This window comes from Salvelinus alpinus, chromosome 22 (genome assembly GCF_045679555.1).
Source record: "Salvelinus alpinus chromosome 22, SLU_Salpinus.1, whole genome shotgun sequence".
NCBI lineage: Eukaryota > Metazoa > Chordata > Actinopteri > Salmoniformes > Salmonidae > Salvelinus > Salvelinus alpinus.
The window spans coordinates 28,108,399-28,133,758 of NC_092107.1; the positions used below are offsets into that span (position 1 = coordinate 28,108,399).

Genomic DNA, 25,360 nt, shown 5'->3' on the forward strand with positions numbered 1-25,360 from the left:
CGGGGAGGAGGAACAGGGCATACTGGACCCTGGAGACGCACATTAGGCCTAGTGCGTGGTGCCGGAACTGGTGGTACCATGCTGGGGACACGCATCTCAGGGCTAGTGCGGGGAGCAGCAACAGGACACACTGGGCTCTCAAAGCGCACTATAGTCCTGGTGCGTGGTACCGGCACAGGTGGTACCGGGCTGAGGGCACGCACCCCAGGGCGAGTGCGTGGAGAAGCAACAGTGCGTACAGGGCTCTGGATACGCACAAGAGGCTTGGTGCGTGGTACCGGAACTGGTGGTACCGGACTGGGGACACGCATCTCAAGGCTAGTGCGGGGAAGAGGAACAAGGCTCTGGAGACGCACAGGAAGCCTGGTGCGTGGTGTAGGCACTGGTAGTACTGGGCTGGGGCGGGGAGGTGGCGCCGGAAATACCGGACCGTGCAGGCGTACTGGCTCCCTTGAGCACCGAGCCTGCCCAACCTTACCTGGTTGAATGCTCCCCGTTGCCCGACCAGTGCGGGGAGATGGAATAACCCGCACCGGGCTATGTAGGCGAACCGGGGACACCATGCGTAAGGCTGGTGCCATGTATGCCGGCCCGAGGAGACGCACTGGAGACCAGACGCGTTGAGCCGGCTTCATGGCACCTGGCTCAATGCCCAATCTAGCCCTACCAGTGCGGGGAGGTGGAATAACCCGCACCGGGCTATGAACACGTACAGGAGACACCATGCGCTCTACTGCGTAACACGGTGTCTGCCCGTACTCTCGCTCTCCACGGTAAGTACAGGGAGTATGCGCAGGTCTCCTACCTGACTTCGCCACACTCCCTTTAAGCCCCCCCCCAATAATTTTTTTGGGCTGACTCACAGGCTTCCTACCGCGTCGTTTTGCTGCCTCCATTCGCCGGTATCCCTCCTCACACTGCGCCAGAGAATCCCAGGTGGGCTCCGGCATTCGCCCTGGGTCGATCGCCCACCTGTCGATCTCCTCCCACGTAGTGTAGTCCAGATTACGCTTCCATTGCCATTCCTCCTTGCGTTGCTCCTGTTGCCGCTGATCACGCTGCTTGATCCTTGTTTGGTGGGTAATTCTGTCACGATCGTCTTCTTGAGAGAGATTGGACCAAGGCGCAGCGTGTGCAAAATACATCTTCTTTATTAAAGAAGAGAGAAAAACCAAGAAACAAACAACTATACACAAACTAACAAAATAACAAACTGACGACCGTGAAGCTATACATATAAATAGTGCTGACACAAACACTACACATAGACAAATCCCCCTAGACACTACAACCACCCACGACAAGACAAAAACACAAACATACCCCATGTCACACCCTGACCTAACTAAAAATAATAAAGAAAACAAAGAATACTAAGGCCAGGGCGTGACACACTCCCTCAAACCGTTTGGAGAAAAAATATATAATTTATTTCAGCTTTGTTCAATTGTATTCTTCATACTATAAAATAATGCCATAGAATTCTAAGCAAATCTTGTCTACTAAATGAACCAGTGTTGCCCACAGCCATTTGGCATAAACCACATCAGGACCTAACATAAGGACAACTCAGAATATGCTATTCTTTTCTTCGGAAATAGACTACATTTTCTTCATATCATGCTTCTTAAGACTTGTCTAAAATAAATAATGGATTTATTGAGAAGGTGTATGTTACATGGATTTATTAGCATACAATCCATTTTAAAATATCTATGTGTGGAAGCCAGGAGATGCTAAATGTGTTTATGTTAATTAACGGTCAATTACCGTGAGAACGACAGTTATTTCCTTGACAATCACCAGCAAATTTCGTGACCGCCACAGCCCGACCGCCACAGCGGACCTCCCTCTCCATTGTGTAGCATAGCATAGAATCACAAACAGCCTAAGGCTTCATCCCCAAATGATGTAGGCCTAAGCTATATTTCAGCCTCCGTTTCATGTGTGTAAATCACAGTCAATGTAAGCCAAAACCCAAATTGACTTAAACCTACCTCTACCTGAGTGATAGCAGATATTTTGAATGTGAACTAACTGTTTAGACTAACTGTTGTTCCAGTGGGGGATGGGGGCGCTCAAAATGTGTCAGAGTGCACACAGTCCCACTCTGGTAGTCAATGGGGTGAGACTTTGGTGACAAAGTCCCAGTTCTATCTGACATTCCCAGAGTTCCCAGCAGCAGGAGACCCCTACATCTAAACAAGCCTCTAACAAGGGGCCAGATTCTTGCCCCCCAAAAAACAGGAAGCAAGTTTTTTCAGGACCAGCTAGAAAATGGTCTGGAGGATAACCATAGGCAGAAAAATAACAAATTAATAATATGTTCCTCCTTGTAGGAGAAAATGACCTGACAACAAGCATAATGGACATACTCTAGCAATGTGAATATACTACACAATACATATAAGCTTTATTCACTTCTAATAACGGGCTTGGCAGCTACCACCACAGGCACAGTTAAAAATATACTGCCAATTGCAACACTTTACATCAGTCACCCTTTAAAGGAGGTAGGCTACTAAAAGGTTGGGTCAGCTATCTTAGAGACAGTTCATTATTAAATCATTAATAATAAGATGTTTTGTTTGAAATGGATTATTAATAATGATATAGTCACATATAACGTTAGCTCACTATTTGGCATCATGTCAGCCAAAAATGCCATAGAATCAAAGTTGCATGAAGCTCCCAAACAGCTTCATTATCAGCTGACATATTTCATACAGTTTCGTGGTTATAACCAATCTTGCTTGTTGCTACAGATGTTTACACTGTTTTCTTCCCACCACCGCGGGGATGCTATGGGCACATAATTTCGCCACTTACATCAAGGCTTTATGTTACAACAATGAAATGCCCGCTGAAATACCAGGCACTATCCACTACGCTAGCGAGTGAGGTGTCATCGTTCCCCATTCTCTCAATGGACAGGGGAGAACAAAAAGCGAGAAAACTACTAGCTAGCCAGCTAGCTGATGTCACATTGGGAATTATACTATTTTACAGGCCATTGTTACTTACTACAACTGTAAAGTATTTTCCTCTAAACCGGACTGTCACAGAAAAGCCCTGGCTACAATACTCCATTGAGAAAAGTGTTATTTTGAAACTACCAACACGCCTTTAGTTAGCTTGGACGATTAGCTGGCATACCAAGCCTCTGTTCTTTGCCAACATTCATTCTGGTTTAGGCTATCAGCTACGTTAGCTAGCTGCTACAGCACTGGGAAAATATTTTGGTATTTCAGAGACCTATTCATAGCTATCTTGCTAAGCCATTCGGCTTTCAATGTTTAGCTCAAATTGGTGCATCGATTCCATCTTCATGAAATTATGGGTGACTCACCGTTTTCAGTGTGTTCTTCCTCTGTGTCGGTGTGTTGACACTGGTGTGTTCGAATCCGAGGCAGCTGTGTTGATGGGATGCAGCTCGTGCTAGAAAGCAGCTGCGTTGACTGTTTATGATTAGCTAGATGGCTGGTTACAGTATGCATGCAACATCACTGAAAATCTATCGAATAGTGATTCCTGCTGGCCAGTTGGGTTTATTGCAAGTTGGACAGAGGATGGACTACATATGGAAGATTAGATCATGACTTTATGGTGATAGATTTCTATTGGTTGCGGTTGCATGTGATATTTTCTGGGTAAAGTATTCATACATACACAGTTAATAACCTAGGAGTGACTGGTTTGTTTATTTGGGATTCATTCAAACAAGCACTATTAGGCACCATTTCGTACCAGGTTACCAATACTTTTATCATCGGCCCTAGCTTTTTGGGGGCCCTAAGCAGAATCCCGTTTAGGGTCCTCCTCACAGTTTGTGGGGCGACCCTGAACATTGGGGGGGCCTAAGCAGTTATTTTGCTAATAGCCCAGGCTGCCTTTGTGTTGTCGGTTTACCTTAGAGGAAATTCACACCACACCTTCGCTCATGCGCAGTGAACTGTTTGCCTATACGTCTGGTTGCTGCATCAACTGTAAGCCTAAAAGGTGGAAACATTATGCATGGTAAAGTCATAAACTATAAGGTATAACAAACTTTATTAAATAGTAGGCCTAGGCTTCTTTGAAGCCTCGCTCCATCCACCAACGCCACGTTGCACCACAGACTGTCCAGGAGTTGGCGGATGCTTTAGTCCAGGTCTGGGAGGAGATCCCTCAGGAGACCATCCGCCACCTCATCAGGAGCATGCCCAGGCGTTGTAGGGAGGTCATACAGGCACGTGGAGGCCACACACACTACTGAGCCTCATTTTGACTTGTTTTAAGGACATTACATCAAAGTTGGATCAGCCTGTAGTGTGGTTTTCCACTTTAATTTTGAGTGTGACTCCAAATCCAGTCCTCCATGGGTTGATAAATTTGATTTCCATTGATAATTTGTGTGATTTTGTTGTCAGCACATTCAACTATGTAAAGAAAAAAGTATTTAATAAGAATATTTCATTCATTCAGATCTAGGATGTGTTATTTTAGTGTTCCCTTTATTTTTTTGAGCAGTGTATATAACCCAGAGGCTCACACCACTCAGTGAGCACTCACTCCATTAATTTGTGTTTGATGTGACCTGCTCCCTTATTAATAAGTGAATAAAGATTTAGTTTAAGTATAACTCTGATTTGTGAGATAAGTTTGTCTCTCATTTGATAGTATTTAGAAATTCACTACATTTTGCGACGAGGATGGGATCCGTAACTTCACCTGTTGGTCGCTCCTGAAGATCTGGGTAAACTGTGCACAGGGGATCCCCAAATTGGGATCTCAGGGGAGCCGCACTCCTGAAGGAGCAACTGGACCGCCTAAGATCTGAGAGGAAGCGGGCACGGGTGGATACCAGATTCCGAACATAGTATTGAGAGAGAGGAGCAAGATGATCCACCAATATCCTGATTGGTGATTGACCTTGTCTCTCCTCATTATTGAAAAGGAGGTGAGCAAACCACACAAAGTCAAGGTTAAGAAAAGCCTCTGTTACGTAGGCTCAGTGTGGTCCTGTGTGAGGCGGCACCTTGGAGGCGTAAGCAGGGGTGAGTCAGAGGAGAGTAATCTGAGGGTCCGCAGACTCAAAGATACTCTGTCACTGCTCGGTTGCGGGCGACCTAGAGCTGTCCTGACACTGAATTGATTACAGTGGGGATTGGTGCGGTCTGTAGGGGCGAGGGGCCAGGGTGACTGTGGGTTCTGTGGAAGGCATGGTACCTGGTGAAGTCCCATTGGATGAGGGACCGCTGTCTGAAGGGGGTGTCTACGTGTCTAAGTGTCTGATTGATCCCCAGAAGTGGTGAAATCCATTTATTTTAAATGCGCTAGCCAGGTATGCCCTGGATTACGATAGTTAGATGTTATTGTGAGTGTTTTGTTATTCCGGGCACTTCACCTGAGGTGGAGGTTAAAAGATACGAGGTAAGATTGGATTTTTGGGACCGTGTTACACAATTAGACAGAAGACACGGTACTCTGTAGGTAGTTTTGTACATTTGGATAGACATAAGATAATCTATTCCACAGTAAGCGATATCCTCGTGTGGAGATAATACCCCGTTCTGGGGCCACTAATTAGGCAGTATTTTAATGAAGATATGAATTTCCCTGTTCATATGGATAAAATATAAAATCATAAACAGTGCTAACTGGTTTTCTTTGTTTGTCTACCCCTGTGTGTGTCTGTTATCTTATTCCGGACCCTCCTACAGGAGCCTTGAAGGTCATGGTAGATAAGTGGGGAAGGGATATTTTGGAACAGGTCTCTCTATGGCATAGAGAGGGTGGTTTTCCTTTGACAGGGACACTAAGTGTGATGCTGTTAGACAAGGTAAGACAGAAATTGGTAGAGAAAGAAAGTAAACTAGGGAAAATGGATCAAATAGACTGGGTAAAATTCAGGAAATGGGAAATTGGAAGCTGACAAACAAAAGGAGTCTGGGGTGACCCCGGCCCGTCCCACTGAAGACGCAGTGGGGGGAGCACGCCAAAAGGGAACGAAGACCAATCCTTTTCTCAAGGCTCCTCCACCCAGCTCCAGTGAGGAAAGTGAGGACGGAGGGGCACCCCTGCTGACTCTCCCGCTGAAGGACCATCTACGGGCCAGGATGGAGAGGCGTGTCTCTACCCTCTCCCCCTACGACCCAGCATCAGGCCTGTATCAACAATATCCTCTGATGGCCTGTCCCAACCCTCAGCCTCGACCTGACAATGCCAATGACGCTGCCGCCACAGCCTGGAATCCAATTGTGAATGTCCAGAGGATGTGGAGACATGATGAAATCAAAGACATTGTAGAAGACCTACCAGACCCAAGTAAAGACGCTGTGAAATATTCAGTAGAGATGAGGGTATTGGTGGGTCAGTACAAACCATCTGCTCCTGAGATAGCCCATATCTGTAAAAATTTACTGGGACTCAGGTGGTCGGATGTACAGGGAAAGTTTGATTGGGACTCAGATGGGCGGATGTACAGGGACAGTTTGATTGGGACTACCTGTGGGCTGAGAATGGTGCGTATCAGGACCAGATAATGGAGCTGCTGACCAGGATTGTCGAGATGTATCCAACCAAGACCGACTGGACTGCCATCAGGGAATGCCCTATGAAGAAAGATGAGGGCCTGGAGGCTTTCAGAAAGAGACTTGAGACCTGTTTCAGGCTACATAGTGGTATCAGACCAAACGAACATGCATATGGGGATCTGCTGAAAGACGCCCTGGTGAGGGGTCTGACACCGGACCTGGAGACAGCTGTGAGGACTACCTGTATCAGTTGGGAGACTGAGCCATTAGCAATGGTAGTACAGCACTGCAAGCATGCTGAGAAACAGCAAAGTACTCAGAAGGAAGAAAAAAATAAAGAAGAAAAGGTGAAGACACAGAAGCTGCAGGCTGCTCAGTTGACGTTCTACCAAGGTGCAGCTCCGGAGGGGGCAGGACGTGGGGGTGCCGGGCACAAGAGCTACAACTGTAGGAAGCTGGGTCATTTTGCTGCTGACTGCTCTGAGCCACAGAAGAGCAAAGGCGGGGCAGACCGAGAAGGGGGGCCCCAAAGGGGGAACCCAGAGGAGAGTGAAGTGTAGCACCTGCATGGACGCCCCCCTTTCAACAACAGCCGTGGCAGCCACCCCCCAACCAATGGCAGTGCGGGCTACCTCACGGGGTCCAGCAACAGCAACAGTGTGGCCCACAAGAAGTCCCTCAAGGCAAAGGCCAACCTGGGGCTTGGCAGACGGGGATGCCTGCACAGACAACCCTGTACAATCCAGGACAGGGACAGGAGGAGTATTGATGAGGAGACAGGGACAGTTGTGTTAGAATCATCAGAGCATTTGTTTTTAAAGAGTCACACCCTTCCCAGAGTAGTGCCAACCGTGGAGGCTTGCGTCAATGGTGAGTCAATAATATTTCTTGTTGATACGGAAGCTACAATGTCTGTGATTGACTGTAAGGCTAATAAGAAGCCTCCCATGTCTAGTGAAACAGTCCAAACTGTAGGGGCTTCAGGCCTCCCATTCAGAGATCATCTAACTATGCCTGTACTATTCAGTGGTTATTGATGATGAGGTGCCCAATATTGTTCGTGTTTTCTCAATGGCTAAAACCCATTGGCGCTATGAGGGCGGTTTCAAGTCTGAAGCGGGCATACATTGCACATCCCATTTTGCACCATTGACAAGATATCCCCATTATGAGAAGCAATGGCTGTGTGATACATTACAGGATGAGTCAGTGCAGTGTGAGGGTTTATACTGTAGCAGTGATTTCTGTGCTTTAGGGGTTAATCTAACCCCTGCACAGAAAGAGCTCTACCTGTTTGAGGATAGCGCACCACGTGTCCCTGGCAAAATCAGACAGAGTAGAATGTGCGGATACTGGAATGTGGATGAAATGCTTGGTTGATGCTATTGACTGGGAGATGCGCCCTGATGGGTCAACATATTCACCCAGCACACTGACAAGTTGTTGCCCACTCAGTTGGGAAACGCCAACTGAGAGGGGTGTGCATGGTGTTGATCAGGTTTATTTTTCTACCAATATCATGTTGTTGAGTGAAGACTCACCCCTCCTGAGAGGGGTTCCTGAATGCCTATGGGCAAGGGACAAGTATGATTTTGGGAGAATGAAGGGAGCTGAGCCAATGGTAGTCACTTCTAATGACACCAGGCGCCCATCTAGAGCACAGTATCCACTCAGTAGGGAGGCAATAGCAGGTATTATTCCTGTTCATGCATCCCTGTTAGCTAATGGCGCTTTAATTCCCTGTCCAGAATCACCCTGTAACACCCCTATCTTGCCTGTTAGAAAACCTTCAGGTGGTTGGAGATTGGTCCAGGACTTAAGGCCTGTGAACGATGCAGTTTTTGCCAGTGCCCCGGTGGTTCCTAATGTTACTACTCTGTTGGGGGCGGTACCACCCACAGCAGAGTGGTTCTCTGTGATTGATTTGGCTAATACGTTTTTTTACTACTCCCGTTGCACCAGAGTCACAGTTCTGGTTTGCTTCACGTTCCTCGGAAGGAGGTACATTGAGTCCCCCGCAGTTTTTTTTCAGCCGCATTGGCACAAATTTTGAAGGGTTTCATTCCCGCGGAGGGGAGCACTCTAATATAGTATTTTGATGACTTGTTATTGTGCTCTGAAACTCTTCAGGCATGTGAAACTGATACTTGAGCTCTTTTGATCTTTCTGGCAGAGAATGGCCACAAAGTATTAAAAACAACAAAACATACAACAATTAAAATATATATATATATATATTAAATATATATTATATTAAAATTAAAAGTTGCAACTTCTCTCCCAAACTGTAAAGTATTTTGGGAAATTATATCACTCCCAATGGCAGACAGCTGGGTCCAGAGAGAGTACAAGCTGTTCTCTCTGTCCCATAGCCTGTTACCAAACGACACATTTGATGTCACAGACTGGTATGACAGGGTACTGTAGGGCGTGGCTGCCTGACTATGCCGAGGTTGTCCAGCCTCTCTTAGATCTCATTTACGGTCACAAGATGGCTATGAATGATAAGATAAAAATGGACCCCTGAATAACTGACTGCGCTGACGAAACTGAAACAACTCATGACTACTTCTCCATGTCTGGGTCTCCCTGTACACATTCTAAACCCTTTCAATTTGTTTGCGTGTGTGTGTAAGAAGAATGGGTTTATGTCTTCTGTGTTGACTCAGGACCATAGGTGGGAAACAGAGAACAGAGGGTTACGATTTTAAGCAATTGGATGGCGTGGCGAGAGTGTCTGGTGTGTTGTTTGGCAGCGGTTGCTGCAGCTACCGAGGCTGTACTGGCGTGTGCTGACATTGTTGCTATGTGTGAACTAACTGTGCATGTACCAGACGCTGTTTATGCTCTCATCTCACAGGCTAAGACAGTGCCTTGCTGGAGTCAGATGAGCAATCAGAATGTGCTTCTAACCATGTCTCATGTGACCCTGCACCCTGAAAAGGTCCACTGTGCTAAATCAAGCTACATTGTTACCAACTAAGGACAGGAGAAGCCACGACTGCACAGCGCTGGTGGAGCTTGTATCTAAACCAAGGTCAGATTTGACTGATGTCCTTTGCAGAATGCTGAATTGGAAATCTTTGTAGATGACTCTGCTCAGAGGTCTGAGAAAGGAGAACCACTTGTTGCATATGCTGTAACAGCGGCAACCACACTTGAAAGTGCTAAATTGCCACTACATCTCAGCGCAGGCTGTAGAACTTTTTGCAATCACAAGAGCTTGTATACTGGCGAAGGATAACTCGCTATGCATTTAGGGTAGTACATGACTTTGTTACATTGGGAAACAGAGTGGGTTCCTCACATCCTCTGGGGAAACTATTTCTCACTGGAAACTTGTTGATAACCTATTGAAAGCTATTCTTCTCCCTTCTGAAATAGCTGTATGTAAATGTTTGGCTCATACTAACTCTCCAAGGGCAACATAATGGCTGATTTGGCAGCCAAAGCAGCAGCTGTGTCTACTGATTCTCCTGTGTTGCAGATGGGTTCACATCCTATTATGAATCTCTTCTCCACCAATGACAATTCAGACTTGCGATCTTCTGTAGGTCCTGTCGAGCTGAGGAAGTGGAAGAGGCTGTGTACATATGACAATGTGCAAAAACTGTGGTTGGGCCCGGCTGGGCTGCCAACTCTGCCACGTTCTTGTTTTCCCTACCTTGCTAAGTTTGCGCTTGGCCAGTACCAGTACCATGTGTCACAAATGGGGAGTGGTAGATTTACCTGGTAGAGTAACGCATTATTAAAGACAGCGGTAGAGTATAGTAGAGATTGTAAAATGGAAAGTCAGGTATGAGAGGAAGAGATATGTAGTTAATAGAAAGTAACAAAGAAAGTGGGAAAGATAGGAAATGAGAAGTTAATTGGAAAGTAAAATTTTAAATATAAATTCATATTTGAATTGTTTGAACAATACGATGGTGAAACTCATGGCAGGAACTGGCCTCCCCTGGGTCACGGTAATGCCACTCGCATTGATGTACATGAGGGGGCGGGCACACATAACTACTGGGTTGGCCCCCCATGAGATTTTGACCCCTTTCCTACAGAACAAGCTGAACCTGAGGGGCTGCAACGATGACATGGTAAGTTATTGTACTGCTCTAAACAATGTTCTGAAGACTATTTTCCCCAGGGTGAAAGCAGCTTTTCCCCAGCCTCTGGTGGGGATCCTGCACAAACTGCAACCAGGTGACTGAGTGGTGGTGAGACCTGAGACGAAGGCATTGGAACCAGCAGAGGTGGACTGGACCGTACCAGGTGTTGCTGTTCGCGTAGCTAATAGGTCTACTTGGATCCATGCCAGCCACTGCAGGAAGGTGCCATACTGCACACCAGACCCTGAGGATGGAGGATCCGAGACTACACCCCTCAGGCTCCTGTGGTGATCCCTGCCCCTGCTGGCTTAGGACAGGCAATCATGGCCGAGGGGTGCAATAATGCTTCCCACCGAGCAAACACGAGCCCCGGTGTCCCTCTACCCCCAGGCCTCTACCCCGCACCCATGATTCCCAGAGTCCCACTACCCCCAGGCTTTGTGCCCCCTAAGGATCCTGTGATGATGCCTGCCCCTCTCAGACCACAAGCCTGCCCTCCAGGACTGGAAAACCTGACTAAATTGATCAGCTCCTCGTCCATCAGAAAGTTAATCTGGCTGAAGTGGTTCTGGGCTGGGAGGTAAAACATAACTACATTGTAAAGAACAGTGTCGGGCAGCAAGTGTTTGCTGTAGCAGAGGAGAACGACTGCTGCACTCTACAGTACTGGGCCGAGACCGACCTTTCACCCTTCACATCCAGGACAACCTGGGAGAGGAAGTGATGACCCTGATACGGCCTTTGAGGTGCGACTGCTGCTGCCTCCCCTGCTACCTGCAAGAGCTGGAGGTGCAGAGTCCCCCTGGTAGACCCATAGGCTATGTGGTGCAGGAGTGGCACCCTTACCTGCCCAAACTCACTGTGCAGAACAAGAGGAGAGAGCCCCAGCTTAAGATCCATGGGCCATATGTTGTTTGTCATTGCTGTTCAGATGTCAACTTTGATGTGAAGTCTCTGGATGAGACAGTGGTGGTGGGGCAGATCAGTAAGCAGTGGGTTGGATTCCTGCGGGAAGTCTTCACAGATGCAGATAACTTTGGAATCTCCTTCCCTATGGACCTGGATGTGAAGGTAAAGGCGGTGTTGCTGGGAGCCTGCTTCTAAATCGACTTCATGTACCTTGAGAGAAGTAGAAGAGGTGGATTACATTCCTAACCCTATGGGTGACATTTTCTGCCCACTGAACAACACTAGGATTGAAATTAAACAAAAACAGTGTGAATTTAGGACTTCCATCCATTGATGCTCAACGTAAAGTATGTTGAAATGTGACGTTAATAGAATGTTAAAGGCATAATCTGGGATATCACCTGCTGCATTTATTCAGTGAAAAGAAGTCCAGGAGATAGTGGGTTACTATGTTCTGTTGTCCTTTGTTTGCTAAATCATAAGTTGTCAACTGAAAGTGTGTTATTTTAATTATGAGTTTCAAATATAGTCTTTAGTACGTACATCAACCTTGGATCCTGAGCCTACTGTATGTACCCTGAGACCACTCTTAGCTCTCGTCCTTGACAGTGGCCTCTCAGGCCCTGCCACACACCTAGGGTAGATTTTCACTACACTAGACTCTGCAACGGCTTTGAGACTTCACCTTGCACCAAACAGAGCAGAGAATTTAACATTTTTTACTTACCCTTTATTTAACTAGGCAAGCCAGTTAAGATCAAATTCTTATTTACAATGACGCCCTACCCGCTAGTGTCGTCACGCTGTCAATTGTATGAAAATAATGTGCATTCTAATGTCTACAGCCATGCACCTATCATCCGCTTTATTACTGTAGCCTACTTAGAAGGTGCACTTATGATATATTGTATGTCAGAACAATAGAGTTCATTAAAAAAAACTTTAATTATACAAAAAAGCGTTAAGGAGAGGATCATTCATTTATTTCACATCCAAGAGTTATCATAGTCCACTAAGAGTAGAAAGTGTGGGAGTAAAGGTTCATTTGAGACATTACGTTATTTATTTTTCTCAAAGTACATGAAGACGATGAGGAAGCAGGCTCCCAGCAACAGCGTCTTCATCTTCACTTCCAGGTCCATGGGGAAGGAGATTGCAAAGTTATCTGCATCTGTGACAACTTCCTGAAGCAATCAAACCCATTTCTTACTGATCTTCCCCACTGCCGTTGTCTCATCCACTGGCTTCACCTCAAAGACAACATCTGGTCCGCATCTACAGTCACAAAATGGCCCCTTGATCTTGAACTGGGGTTCTCTCCTTTCGTTCTGCACGGTAAGTTAAAGGTAGAAAGGGTGCCAGTTCTGCACCACACATCCTATAGGGTTACCAGGGGGACTCTGCACCTCCAGCTCTTGCAGACAGCAGGGGAAGCAGCAGGAGTCTACAGTTCTGCCGGGCCACATAACTGTAGAGTGCAGCAGTCGTTCTCCTCTGCTACAGCAAGCACTTGCTGCCCGACATTGTTCTTTACAATGTAGTTATGTTTCACCTCCCAGCCCAGAACCACTTCAGCCAGATTAACTTTCTGATGGACGAGGAGCTGGTTGATCTGAGTCAGGTTTTCCAGTCCTGAAGGGCAGGCTTGTGGTCTGAGAGGGGCAGGCATCATCACAGGATCCTTAGGGGGCACAACGCCTGGGGATAGAGGGACTCTGGGGCTCATGGGTGCGGGGTAGAGGCCTGGGGGTAGAGGGACTACTGGGCTCATGGGTGCAGGGTATAGGCCTGGGGGTAGAGGGACTATGGGGATCATGGGTGCGGGGTAGAGGCCTGGGGGTAGAGGGACTACTGGGCTCATGGGTGCGGGCTAGAGGCCTGGGGGTAGAGGGACTACTGGGGTCATGGGTGCGGGGTAGAGGCCTGGGGGTAGAGGGACTCAGGGGCTTGTGTATGCTGGGTGGGAAGTATTATGGCCATGTGGCACCAATGTCATGGCCTCGTTCATGATCGCCTGTCTGAAGCCAGTGCCAATCAATCCAAGACCTTGGGTGGCCATGGGAACAATGCACTTTCACTTCTGAAAAGACCTAACAAACACACACCAAAAATGTAATTCCATATTTTCTAAATCAGCAGGTAGCCTAAGAGAAATACAAAACTAATAGTTTAGGTATATATAGCCTACCGCTTTAAGAGAGAATTTAGAATAATCCTTCATTTCAAAAAAAGGTAAGTAGGCCTAATCAAGTGTAGCAGAGCATGCCTAACTAGACCAGCTAACTTGTGTAGGCATAAGCCTACGAGCTTTGTATTTATTTAATTGATTATTAGTGTCTTGCATCTTCAGGATGCCCAGCTCACATGGGCAAATAAAACACTGTATTCATGATTCAGTGTGTTACAAACTCTTTTTTTGCAGTAGCAAAAGAAAATGAATATACCTGTTTGTCCCGAAGTGTTCTGATGAGGATGACAGACACAGAAAGGCTAAAATAATGTTTACTATCTCCAACCTAGCCTAGAGCAAGGATTTTTTTAAAGAGCTCTGGATGCGTTTCCTTAGTAACCTCACTAGCTGTCTGTACATTCTCCCGTCAACATGCACAGATATATGTTTTAACACATAGCTACATTTCGAGTAGTTTCCTGATGAAAATGAATAGGCTGAATGACTGACGTATCAGTTTAACGATCTACTGACCTGTGACCAGATACTCTTCACTTCCGTAGGCTGTGTGGGTGTAGAAAGGTGCTTTGGTGCGCTCCAACACAAGTGCGTCCGAAGTCTTGATTTTTGTTCCCTCTACGAATGCACGCTGCAAGCACGTGTCTATGGTATGCTCGCGTTCCTGAGGAACGAAACAGCGCTCGCTAGCGAATCCCGAGGCTAGCGCCTACCTGGCTGTCGCGAATAGAATTCACTGCCCATCAGTGACGTGAAAAGACCTTTTGGGGGCCATGTACTCAAACAAAAAAAAGGGCACACCCAAAAAATGTGTCCCGCAACCACGGTCACAGACTCGTTTTATTACGACAAGAGGAGACAGCAGCACAATCTGATGAGTAAAGTATTTTGCTAAACTATTTTAAACTGGAATAATTGCTACACTTATTACCAATGAACAACACAATTCCAGTCAAAAAGAAGAGCGTAAGAAATACTGTACATATGTAGGATCTTAATTTGTTCACCCTGTTGCAGGAGTACTTTCCTGAATTGTAAAACTTGTAGTGTATTTGTGGTGTCATGTATGTACATGTACTTACCTGGAGTGCCTGAGGGTGGCACTGTAACTAATTCCTACGTGATCATCTGTGGTTGCACTTGACCCATGACATCTGATACATTTTGTTATTCTACCCAAATCCCTGCCTCAGTGTGCTAATATATTAGATGGTGTCAGAAATTAAAAAGTAATACAAGGAAAGCTCAACATTTGAAATATCAAACAAATGAGACCGCCAACTACTCTGAACCTAGAGGGAAATGTAGCTGAAAATTGGAGTGTGGATCTAGAAATTCAATCTTTATATGTGGATCTAGAAATTCAACCTTTATATGTGGATCTAGAAATTCAACCTTTATATCATCGCCAGTGGCATCTCCAAGAAATCTGAAAAAGTGAAATGTGCCACATTCCTGCACGTAGCCGGAGATGATGCAATCAAGGTATTCAATACTTTTGATTTTGATGATGATGTAGAGGACTTGGATGTATTAAAATAGCTTTTCCGAACGTATTGTGAGCCAAGAAAAACCACAAACGTACTATTAAGCTGGATACAGGAGCTGAGTGTAATGTCTCATCCATGAGAGACTTAAAAACGCTGACAGTGAATCTGAGAGGTGATTCCATGCAAAAATCCAACTGCTGGTGACGTATTCAGTCCACCAGATGGAGACAAAGGGCAAGAAAACACTCAAATGTCAATACAAAGAGAACGTGTTAGAACTGGAATTTCAAGTGATAGAATAAGATGCACCTGCAATACTTGGAAGATCAGCTTGTCTGCAAATGAGCTTAATACAGAGAATATTCAAGCTTGAACAAAGGACAGAGACTGACATTTTGAGTGAATATGAAGATTTATTCACAAGACCTGGATGTGTTCCATGAGTTCATCACATACAAATAGACCCAGAATTCACACCAGTGGTTCAGTCACCCAGAAAAGTGACATGGGTCAGGCAAACTGAGCCTACTGAAAGGGTAAACAACTTGGTGACAATCGTGAAGCCAAACAAATTACAGGTATGCATGGACCCACAGGATCTAAACAAAGCCATCAAGAGAGAACATTATATTTTACGTACCATTTAAGAGGTAGTTGCTGAAATTGTTAGGGTTGCGTCAATTCAATCTGGTATAAGGACAAGTATGACAATGAGTCACTAATTGTATGCTATGTACTTTTTATTAACTAAGTAATAAATGGGAAATGCAACTTTCGTATATACGGGTTCACTGCACCACCCCGCAGGGTGGAACAAGGAACTGACTTGTTCCTGACAAAGATATTATAATATACTCATGACAGAGATAGTTCCCGCTTCCGAGCCGGCCTGTCAGAGTAGAGACTGGGTGTGGTTTAGACTCACCCAGCCTATCGCCGGCGCTCAGGCTAGTCCTAGCCTCTTAGCGCATGTGACGACTTGTCTTCGGGTGCAGAGATGATCTTCGTGTGTATAGTTTATCTGTTATTGTCCATTGTGCACCACAATCAGCAGTCTCCTGATTCACCCCCCTCCCTCTAAACCCCTCATGTGCCTCTCTAAGATTAGCACAGTTTCGGTCACACGGGGCAGCACCCTTCTCAGCACACACACACATTTCACACTTTTGTTCATATCTTACGGCCTTGTACATTGTTGCATACACACACATATTTCAGGCTGTGGCCCCATGGTTAGGCTATGAGAACTGTTACTCCTGAGAACAAAGACAAATTGTCAGGCCTACATGAGTCATTAGCTTAAACTTTAATTAATGTAAAATCCTTCTAGTTTATAGTTATTTTAGCACGCTAAGCCTAGCAAAACCCCACAAAATACCAAGGATTCTGGCAAATCCAACTGGATGAAGAGAGCTCCCGACTCTGCACGTTCAATACGCCGTTTGGGAGGTATTCATTCAAGAGACTGCTGTTCGGTATCGCATCCGCTCCAGAGGTGTTCCAGAGGTGCCTCGCCCAGCATTTGGAAGGTGTCGTGAAAATCATGGATGACATTCTTGTCTGGGGTGATGACACCAAGCAGCACGACCGGAGACTGAGACAGCTACTAGACAGACTGAGAAGCATTAACTTGAACCTGAAAGTGCAAAATCAGAATGACAGAAATTCGCTAAATTGGACATGTGTTAAACAAAGGCCTGAAACCAGACTCCAAAAAGGTCAGAGAAAAACAAGAAATGCCAGAGCCAGAGGACAAAGCAGCACTTCAGAGGTTCATGGGAATGAAAAAAATCAAATCTAGAATCGGCTTCCTATTTCGCAATAAAGCATCCTTCACTCATGCTACCAAACATACATAACAAACTGACTATCCTACCGATCCTTGACTTCGGCGATGTCATATACAAAATAGCCTCCAACACTCTACTCAGCAAATTGGATGCAGTCTATCACAGTGCCATCCATTTTGTCACCAAAGCCCCATATACTACCCACCACTGCGACCTGTATGCTCTCAATGGCTGGACCTCGCTTCAAATTCGTCGCCAAATCCACTGGCTCCGGGTCATCTATAAGTCTTTGCTAGGTAAAGCCCCGCCTTATCTCAGCTCATTGGTCACCATAGCAGCACCCACCCGTAGCACGTCCTCCAGCAGGTATATTCCACTGGTCACCCCCAAAGCCTATTCCTCCTTTGGCCGCCTTTCCTTCCAGTTCTCTGCTGCCAATGACTGGAACTAATTTCTAAAATCACTGAAGCTGGAGACTCATATCTCCCTCATTAACTTTAAGCATTAGCTATCAGAGCAGCTCACAGATCATTGCACCTGTACATAGCCCATCTGTAAATAGCCCATCCAACTACCACATCCCCATATTGTTAATTTTTTGTTGTTGCTCCTTTCACCCCAGTATCTCTACTTGTACATTCATCTTCTGCACATCTATCACTCCAGTGTTTAATCACTAAATTGTAATTACTTCGCCACTACGGCCTATTTATTGCCTTACGTCCCTAATCTTACTTCATTTGCACACACTGTATATAGACTTTTCTATTGTGTTATTGACTGTACGTTTGTTTATTCCATGTTTAACTCTGTGTTGTTGTTTTTGTCACACTGCTTTGCTTTATCTTGGCCAGGTTGCAGTTGTAAATGAGAACTGTTCTCAACTGGCCTACCTGGTTAAATAAAGTTGAAATAAATTAAAAAGATAAGTTGATTTCAGTGTTTATATTGTTGCTTTCCGCTGTTTGTTTTGGTGTTGTTGGGGCTGGAGAACACACAGATGAGTAGTTTTCTTCCAGGCTGACACTTTTCACGTTCTCTTTCCACAGGATAAGGGAAGTCCATTTTGGTTTCGGAGTGTCTCTCTGGGTGTGTGGTTTCATGTGTTTTTAACAGGTGTCTCTGGTTCCTTCTGTAGATTCTCTCATTTGGTGTTTGTACTATGTATGAGCTTGGCCGGTCATGTTTTCCAAGTACAATTGCTGGTTGCCATTTGTTGTCTTGTCTGATCCTGACAAATTTTCCTTCCTTCATCACCAAAATCTTACGTGTGCCTTGGTCAAAATAGTGTTTTTGTCTCTGTTGTCTGCTTGTGAGACGGCTCTTGACATGCTGATAGAGTCCTGGCTTTAATAATCTCTTTGATGTTGGAATCTTTGTCTTCGGCCTTCTTCCCATTAGTAGTTGTGCATGAGAGAGACCTACTCCATCCAGGGGTGTGTTCCTGTACTCAAGGAGAGCTATGTAAAGATCTCCGTTGCTGTCTTGTGCTTTTTTCAAAAGGTTCTTCACAGTCTGAACTGCTCTCTCAGCTTGGCCGTTTGACTGTGGAAATCTAGGGCTCGACGTGACATGTTTGAACTCCCAGCTGGTAGAGAACTTTGACATTTATTGACTCACCAGCTGTCTTCCATTGTCGGAGCACAAAACGTCAGGCACCCCCATGCCTTGCGAAGATCAACTTTAGTGCTGTAATGATGTGTTTACTTGTTGTCCTACTGAGCTTGGAGATTTCTGGGTATTTTGAATAGTAATCCACACATAGTAGATATTCTGTGTCATTGTAGTGGAAGAGGTCCACCCAACTTTGGCTCAAACTCGCTCTGGGACTGGATGAGACATGAGCGGCTCTCTTTGGTTGTTGTTTGTGTTTGTTGCAGACTGCACATTTTGTTACAACATCTTCAATCTATTTAGCCATGCCTGTCCAGAACTGAACGTCCCTTACATTTTACGATTCCCATTCCATTTTACGATTGTGCTTCATGGATTTTTTCCATAATTTCTTCTCTCATTTTCTGAGTAACGACAACTTTTGAACAGCAGTCCTTCTGAGTATGTCAAATCCTCTTTGAAGGTCCATTAGTGCTGTATTTTCTTTGCAACTTGCCCTGTCGTGTCTGGCTAGGGTTGCACATTTTGGGGAATATTCAGAGGTGGAAACTTTCCGTGGGAATATATGGGAATTAACATGAATATTGGTGAATTAACGGAAATATATGCAAATTAATATTAATACCATTAAATGTAGATGTTTTTTGCATTGGATATGTTTACCATATCATATGGAGACAGAAACATAAACATTTAACCTTGTCATAAGTAGACATAATTGCAAATTATTAAATCCTTCCAATAGAAACAAAAATGTACTTGAATTTTTTTAACCTTTAATTAAATGAGTTGACTATTCCCATGGGATGATTTCACTGAACAACAAAAGGGATTATTGAATGATCCCCGATGATCCATCGCATCTCCCAAAAACGTTTTCAACATATCTGTAAAATGATAGTCTAGAAACTAAAGCTTAGGTTGACTTCCTCTCAGGCTTCCATGTATTGGCATTGGATGGCATTGTCTCCTTCAATCTGTGCAATGTCTACTCAGGAGTTTCAGGCTGCTTTACCACTCTCTCCCAAAATACATCATCCAGGAGGATGCTCTTGATGGGGCTGTCCATATCGGCAGACTGTGATATGGCCATTTCTTGGAGACTCCTTCCCCTCCAGGAGACTGTCAAACATGATGACAACACCACCCCGACGGGTGTTGCTGGGCAGCTTCAATGTGGTGCTCTTATTCTTCTCACTTTGCTTGGTGAGGTAGATTTCTGCTATAACTTGATGACCCTTCACATACCTAACCATTTCCTTGGTTCTCTTGTAGAGTGTATCCATTGTTTTCAGTGCCATGATGTCCTTGAGGAGCAGATTCAATGCATGAGCAGCATAGCAATGGGTGTAATGTGAGGTTAGGACTCCTCCACTTTAGACCAAGCAGCCTTCATGTTCGCAGCATTGTCTGTCACAAGTACAAATATCTTCTGTGGTCCAAGGTCATTGATGACTGCCTTCAGCTCATTTGCAATGTAGTCACCGGTGTGTCTGTTGTCCCTTGTGTCTGTACTCTTGTAGAATACTAGTTGAGGGGTGGAGATGATGTAGTTAATTATTCCTTGCCCACGAACATTCTACCACCCATCAGAGATGATTGCAATACAGTCTGCTTTCTCTGATTTTCTTGACCTTCACTTGAACTCTGTTGAACTCTGCATCCAGAAAATGAGTAGATAAAGCATGTCTGTCAATCAGCCTACACCACGGTGCACACACATTGTTACTATGACAACTAGCGTAGCCATGTCAGCAAATCACTGCTGTCTGAACACATACTGCAGTTCACTTTGTGAACAAGGGTTTTGGCATAGCCAGTCTCACACTTAATACTGTAACTTAATGTTATAAAAAAAATAGTCTAGAGACCCCTGGTGATGAACTAGGCTACATATGGAATTACTAGTCATTGTCCTCAGGGTACTTCTCATGAGAGATAACGTCAGACCTGACGTTATATCACACAATGTGATATCTAATGGCTTTCTACCTCGATTTATAACAAACAGGAACATATTTCTCATCCTTGAATTCAATGGCAAGGCACTCACTAATAATACATGTGCAAATGGGCTAGACTAATAGGCACTGCTAGCAGTAAGGAAACAAAGTGAATGTCATTTTTATTGCGGCAAGAACAGATCAAACAAATATGTGGTGGTTTGGGTCAGAGGTGACACAAAATTAAACAAGTGGCTGAGTCACAGTTGTGACCCACAGCCCTAAACCATCACGGAGGTCAAACTGAGGTCTCCATCCACCTCCAGGACGTTGACCTGCTGGAGGAGGGTGTGGCGGTGTTTGTAGGTGCTCGTCTGATTCCCGTTGACCACTATCTTGTAGCACTGAGCCTCACAGGAAATAGACAGCTGAAAATACAGCCTTATTAGTACTCAGTCTCTGATATAGAGAGAGAAACAGTCCGGAATCTTTAAAGTGGATCATCTCTCTAATCAGACTCATGCCAGTCTGAGTGACTAAACCATCAAGGAACTCTGTATAAGGAAAGGGCTTGAGTGGCATGCTTGGTGCTGAAACAATAAATAATTATTCATCCTTGAAACTAAGAAGGTGTACAAGCTGCTTCGTGTTCATGGTGGGTAGTTACCGTGAAGGCCTGGCCCCTGTGGAAGGGCATTCCACCAGAGCGCTCCTCCTTTCCCCATTGGTCCCTCAGCTTGCTGTTGCGTACCACTAGGGTCTCGTCAAATCGGGGGTTGTAGTGCAGCACAATCTCAGAGTTGCAGAGTAGGTTAACATTAAACCTATTGTCAAGGAGAAAAGGATAAGATCAGTGTTGTGGAGAAACCATGACAGGAGAACTGCTATAGTTGCCCCCTCCAGGATGTTTTGTGAGCCTACCTCTTTCTAAGCCAAGGGGTCATTGACACACACTTTCAATAACATGCAAATGAGGTGAACTAGAATTGCTAAAGTTCTTCTATACTTTTTTTTCTAAGGGGAACAACATTAAAAGATATCAAATCATAGTATAATTGTGCTTATAACTCCAGGGGAAGTGAATGTCTCACTGTGGTTCCCCTTTACAGTAAAGACAATAAGGCAGGATCAGACCTATTGGCATTGGGTTTAACCACTCCCTGGATGTTGATGGTGCGTCCAGGGTGGAGTCCACCATTGATCATGTTCTTGTATGGAACAGCCTGGATGAAAATTGAAGATTTGAATAAATCACTCATTATGACCAACAGACATTGATGTGATACAGTAAGTAGAAGGTCATTTACAAAGAATGGTGGCTGGACATATGGAGGAGGAGCCTGTGAGGAGCAACAGGAGAGAGGGATCTTGACAGCATGTTGATTAATGTACTACACTTTCCTGTAAACAGGTTACTGTATATTTACTGTAGAAATCTGCCTAAAGACAATGACAGGGGTTATACTCACATAACGATACAGTCACTGTACTGAATGAGGAAGTAGATCACTCTAAACTAAATATGAACTTTAGTGATCTTAAAATTCCCCATCACAGGCAATATCAGTAGTACTGAACATAAAACCAACATATAGAGACTGAAAGACAATGAAAGGAATACAAATCACAGATCTGCCCCCCAAAAATTATTAATCCGATAACCAAGAAGTGGTTGGTCAATAAAGTATCATTATTGATACAGATGAACTTACTGGACATTCTGGTTGAGCGGGAAATCCAGGGTGAGAAGGGAATCCCGGGTGAGAAGGGAATCCCGGTTGCGGCGGAAATCCCGGTTGCGCCGGAAATCCCGGTTGCGCCGGAAATCCCGGATAAGAAGGGAATCCAGGTTGTGCCGGAAATCCCAGTTGCGCCGGAAATCCCGGTTGCGCCGGAAATCCCGGATAAGAAGGGAGTCCAGGTTGTGCCGGAAATCCTGGCTGTGCAGGAAAGGTGGGCTAAAAGAGATGAAATCACTTTAAAATCAGTTGAACTACCTTCAAATTCTCTGTACATCTAATTAATGTGTTAGGTACTACTCACTGCAGGGTTCTGGAAGGCGATGGAGGTCACCTCCACTTTTCCCTCGACTGAGATGGTGTCCACTGCGTCAAACGGAATACGGTGCTTAAAGGTCATGAAATGGTTCCCATTCGCATTCAACTGAAGGCAGAGAACAGAGAACGACAATGAGCAGTCATTATGGACCTGAGGACAGTGAGTATTCCAAGTTAAGGAGTTAAAATGGATTTCAATTCATGGGTTAACAGATTAGCATAAATTGAGTCACAGTAAAATAGATAAAAAGAGAATAAAGATAGAATAACATAACATACAATTTCAAGAAAACAAGAGTGAACCACCATGTTAGATCATGAGTCACTGACTTCATTAAAATCATGGGGGAGCTCTGTAAGCATAATCTTTTACAATCATTCACACAGACGGAAAAGGTTATTGTGTAGTCGGAATGTACAGATGTAGGATCTTAATCTGATCACTCCTTTGTTGCTGAAAATGTTCCTACACAGCAGGAAAAGCAAACTTTTAGTGTATTCAAGGTTTTGAAAGAATTTTAAAGTTTGTAATTTCCCTATTAAAAATGTCAGACTTGATTTGTCCTCACGAAAAATGTATTAACCCAATTAATTATAATCCACATAATAATTCACATTTCTTGTTGCTGCAGGATTATTTTGGTTTAAATTAAGATCCTACATCTCTATACTCCATATACTATAGTATGGGAGGGTTTGGGTGACCTGGAAGCCGTCCCTCTGAACGGTGATCACGAGGCTGAAGTCAGAGCCATGCTGAAAGGGGGAATGCTGCTTCCGCTCCTCTGTCCCCCATCTGGACTGCTGCAAGGTGTTGGCCACCACATATCCAGGGTGACTGTCATATCGTGGGTTCAAGTGAAGGGCAATGTCCGCCCCTGCCCTAGAACCACACTGCAAATTCACATGGAACCTGAGCGAGAGAGAGAGACCGAGAGAGAGAGAGAGACCGAGAGAGAGAGAGAGAGAGAGAGAGAGAGAGAGAGAGGGGGCGAGAGAGAGCATGTGGTTCCAGAGATGTTAATAACCTCTATGGGATTGGTGTCCCCCCGCGGGACGGTTGAGCTAACGTGTGCTAATGTGATTAGCATGACGTTGTAAGTAACAAGAACATTTCCCAGGACATAGACATGTCTTATATGGGTAGAAAGCTTAAATTCTTGTTCATCCAACTGCACTGTCCAATTTACAGTAGCTATTACAGTGAAAAAATACCATGCTATTGTTTGAGGAGAGTGCACAGTTATGTACTTGAAAATGTATCAATTGACCAATTAAGCACATGTGGGCAGACTTGATACAACATTTTGAACAGTAATGCAATGGTTCATTGGATCAGTCTAAAACTTTGCATATCCACTGCTGCCATCTAGTGGCCAAAATCTAAAATTGCACCTAGACTCCTAAGTTATTTATTGGCCTTTCTCTTCAAAGATGATGGAACAAAAAAAGAGAAAACGCATGTTTTTTTCATTGTATTATCTTTTACCAGATCTAATGTGTTATATTCTCCTACATTAAATGCACATTTCCACAATCTTTGAAGTGTTTCCTTTCAAATGGTATCAAGAATATGCATATGCTTGCTTCAGGTCCTGAGCTACAGGCAGTTAGATTTGGTTATGTCATTTTAGGTGAAAATTGAAAAAAAGGGTCTGATCGTTTTAAACAGTTCTCCAAACAAGTTTTAAATCTGCACAAAAAATGTGCAGTATGCATTATCTGGACTAGAACGCTACCCCTGAATCTCTGGAAGACAAAGAATGAGGAAATGTGTTAACAAAGTTTAAATCGCTGAGTGGTGACCCACCTGTCTGCCCCATGGTGAAGTTTCCCAGTAATAGTGATCGTCTTCCCCTCCTGCAGCCCACCTTGGATAGTGCCGGTGAAAGGGAGTCTCTGCGACAGATATTAAACAGAATCATTGATGATAAACTGAATAGAATAAATCAATTAAAAGAGCTATTACAGTGCATCCAGACCCCTTCCCTTTTTCCACATTTTGTTACGTTACAGCCTTATTCTAAAATGGATTCAATTAAATATTTTCCTCATCACTCTACACACAACACCCCATAATGAATAAGTGAAAACAGGTTTTAAGAAATGCTTGCAAATGTATTAAAAATACACAACAGAAATACCTTATTTACATAAGTGTTCAGACCCTTTGCTATGAGACTCGAAATTAAGCTCAGGTGCATCCTGTTTCCATTGAGATGTGTTTCTACAAGTCCACCTGTGGCAAATTCAATTGATTGAACATGATTTGGAAAAGCACACAACTGTCTATATAAGTTCCGACAGTTGACAGTGCATGTCAGAGCAAAAACCAAGCCATGAGGTTGAAGGAATTGTCCGTAGAGCTCAGAGACAGGATTGAGACAGGATTGTGCCGAGCCACAGATATGGGGAAGGGTCCCAAAACATTACTGCAGCATTGAAGGTCCCCAAGAACACAGTGGCCTCCATCATTCTTAAAATGGAAGAAGTTTGGAACCACCAAGACTCCTAGAGCTGGCCGCCCAGCCAAACTGAGCAATCGAGGGAGAAGGGCCTTGGTCAGGGAGGTAACCAAAAACCCAATGGTCACTCTGACAGAGCTTGACAATACCTCTGTGGAGATGGGAGAACCTACCAGAAGGACAACCATCTCTGCAGCACCACCAATCAGGCCTTTATGGTAGAGTGGCCAGACGGAAGCCACTCCTCAGTAAAAAAAGGCACATGTCAGCCTGCATGGAGTTTGCC

The 25,360-nt window shown here is 44.7% G+C and overlaps 2 protein-coding genes and 2 pseudogenes across 5 annotated transcripts in view; 1 reads left to right on the forward strand and 3 right to left on the reverse strand.

Annotated features, from left to right (window-relative positions):
* myo18ab (myosin XVIIIA b) overlaps window positions 1-3,496 on the reverse strand; it is a 170,922-nt gene extending 167,426 nt beyond the window's left edge. The window contains exon 1 of one of the 3 annotated variants that reach the window (XM_071359799.1): window positions 3,350-3,492. The gene's annotated coding sequence lies outside the window, so the exon portion shown is untranslated. Of the gene's footprint in view, window positions 1-3,349 lie in introns of all 3 variants that reach the window. The other 2 variants (XM_071359795.1, XM_071359796.1) reach the window with 2 other exon arrangements.
* A 7,586-nt stretch (window positions 3,497-11,082) lies between these two features.
* LOC139549346 (phospholipid scramblase 2 pseudogene) lies at window positions 11,083-11,905 on the forward strand (annotated as a pseudogene).
* Window positions 11,906-12,473: 568 nt separating this feature from the next.
* LOC139549345 (phospholipid scramblase 2 pseudogene) lies at window positions 12,474-13,536 on the reverse strand (annotated as a pseudogene).
* Window positions 13,537-15,598: 2,062 nt separating this feature from the next.
* The window catches only part of LOC139549344 (galectin-9B-like), a 30,711-nt gene continuing 20,949 nt past the window's right edge, over window positions 15,599-25,360 (reverse strand). Inside the window, exons 2-8 of one of the 2 annotated variants that reach the window (XM_071359747.1) lie at window positions 24,420-24,508; window positions 23,315-23,522; window positions 22,596-22,715; window positions 22,265-22,510; window positions 21,687-21,775; window positions 21,220-21,376; window positions 15,599-16,841 (exon numbers count right to left, since the gene is read on the reverse strand). In XM_071359747.1, coding sequence (XP_071215848.1) covers window positions 16,812-16,841; window positions 21,220-21,376; window positions 21,687-21,775; window positions 22,265-22,510; window positions 22,596-22,715; window positions 23,315-23,522; window positions 24,420-24,508 — 939 coding nt within the window. In that variant the 3' untranslated portion in view covers window positions 15,599-16,811. Of the gene's footprint in view, window positions 16,842-20,717; window positions 20,981-21,219; window positions 21,377-21,686; window positions 21,776-22,264; window positions 22,511-22,595; window positions 22,716-23,314; window positions 23,523-24,419; window positions 24,509-25,360 lie in introns of those variants that run through there. The other variant, XM_071359746.1, reaches the window with a different exon arrangement.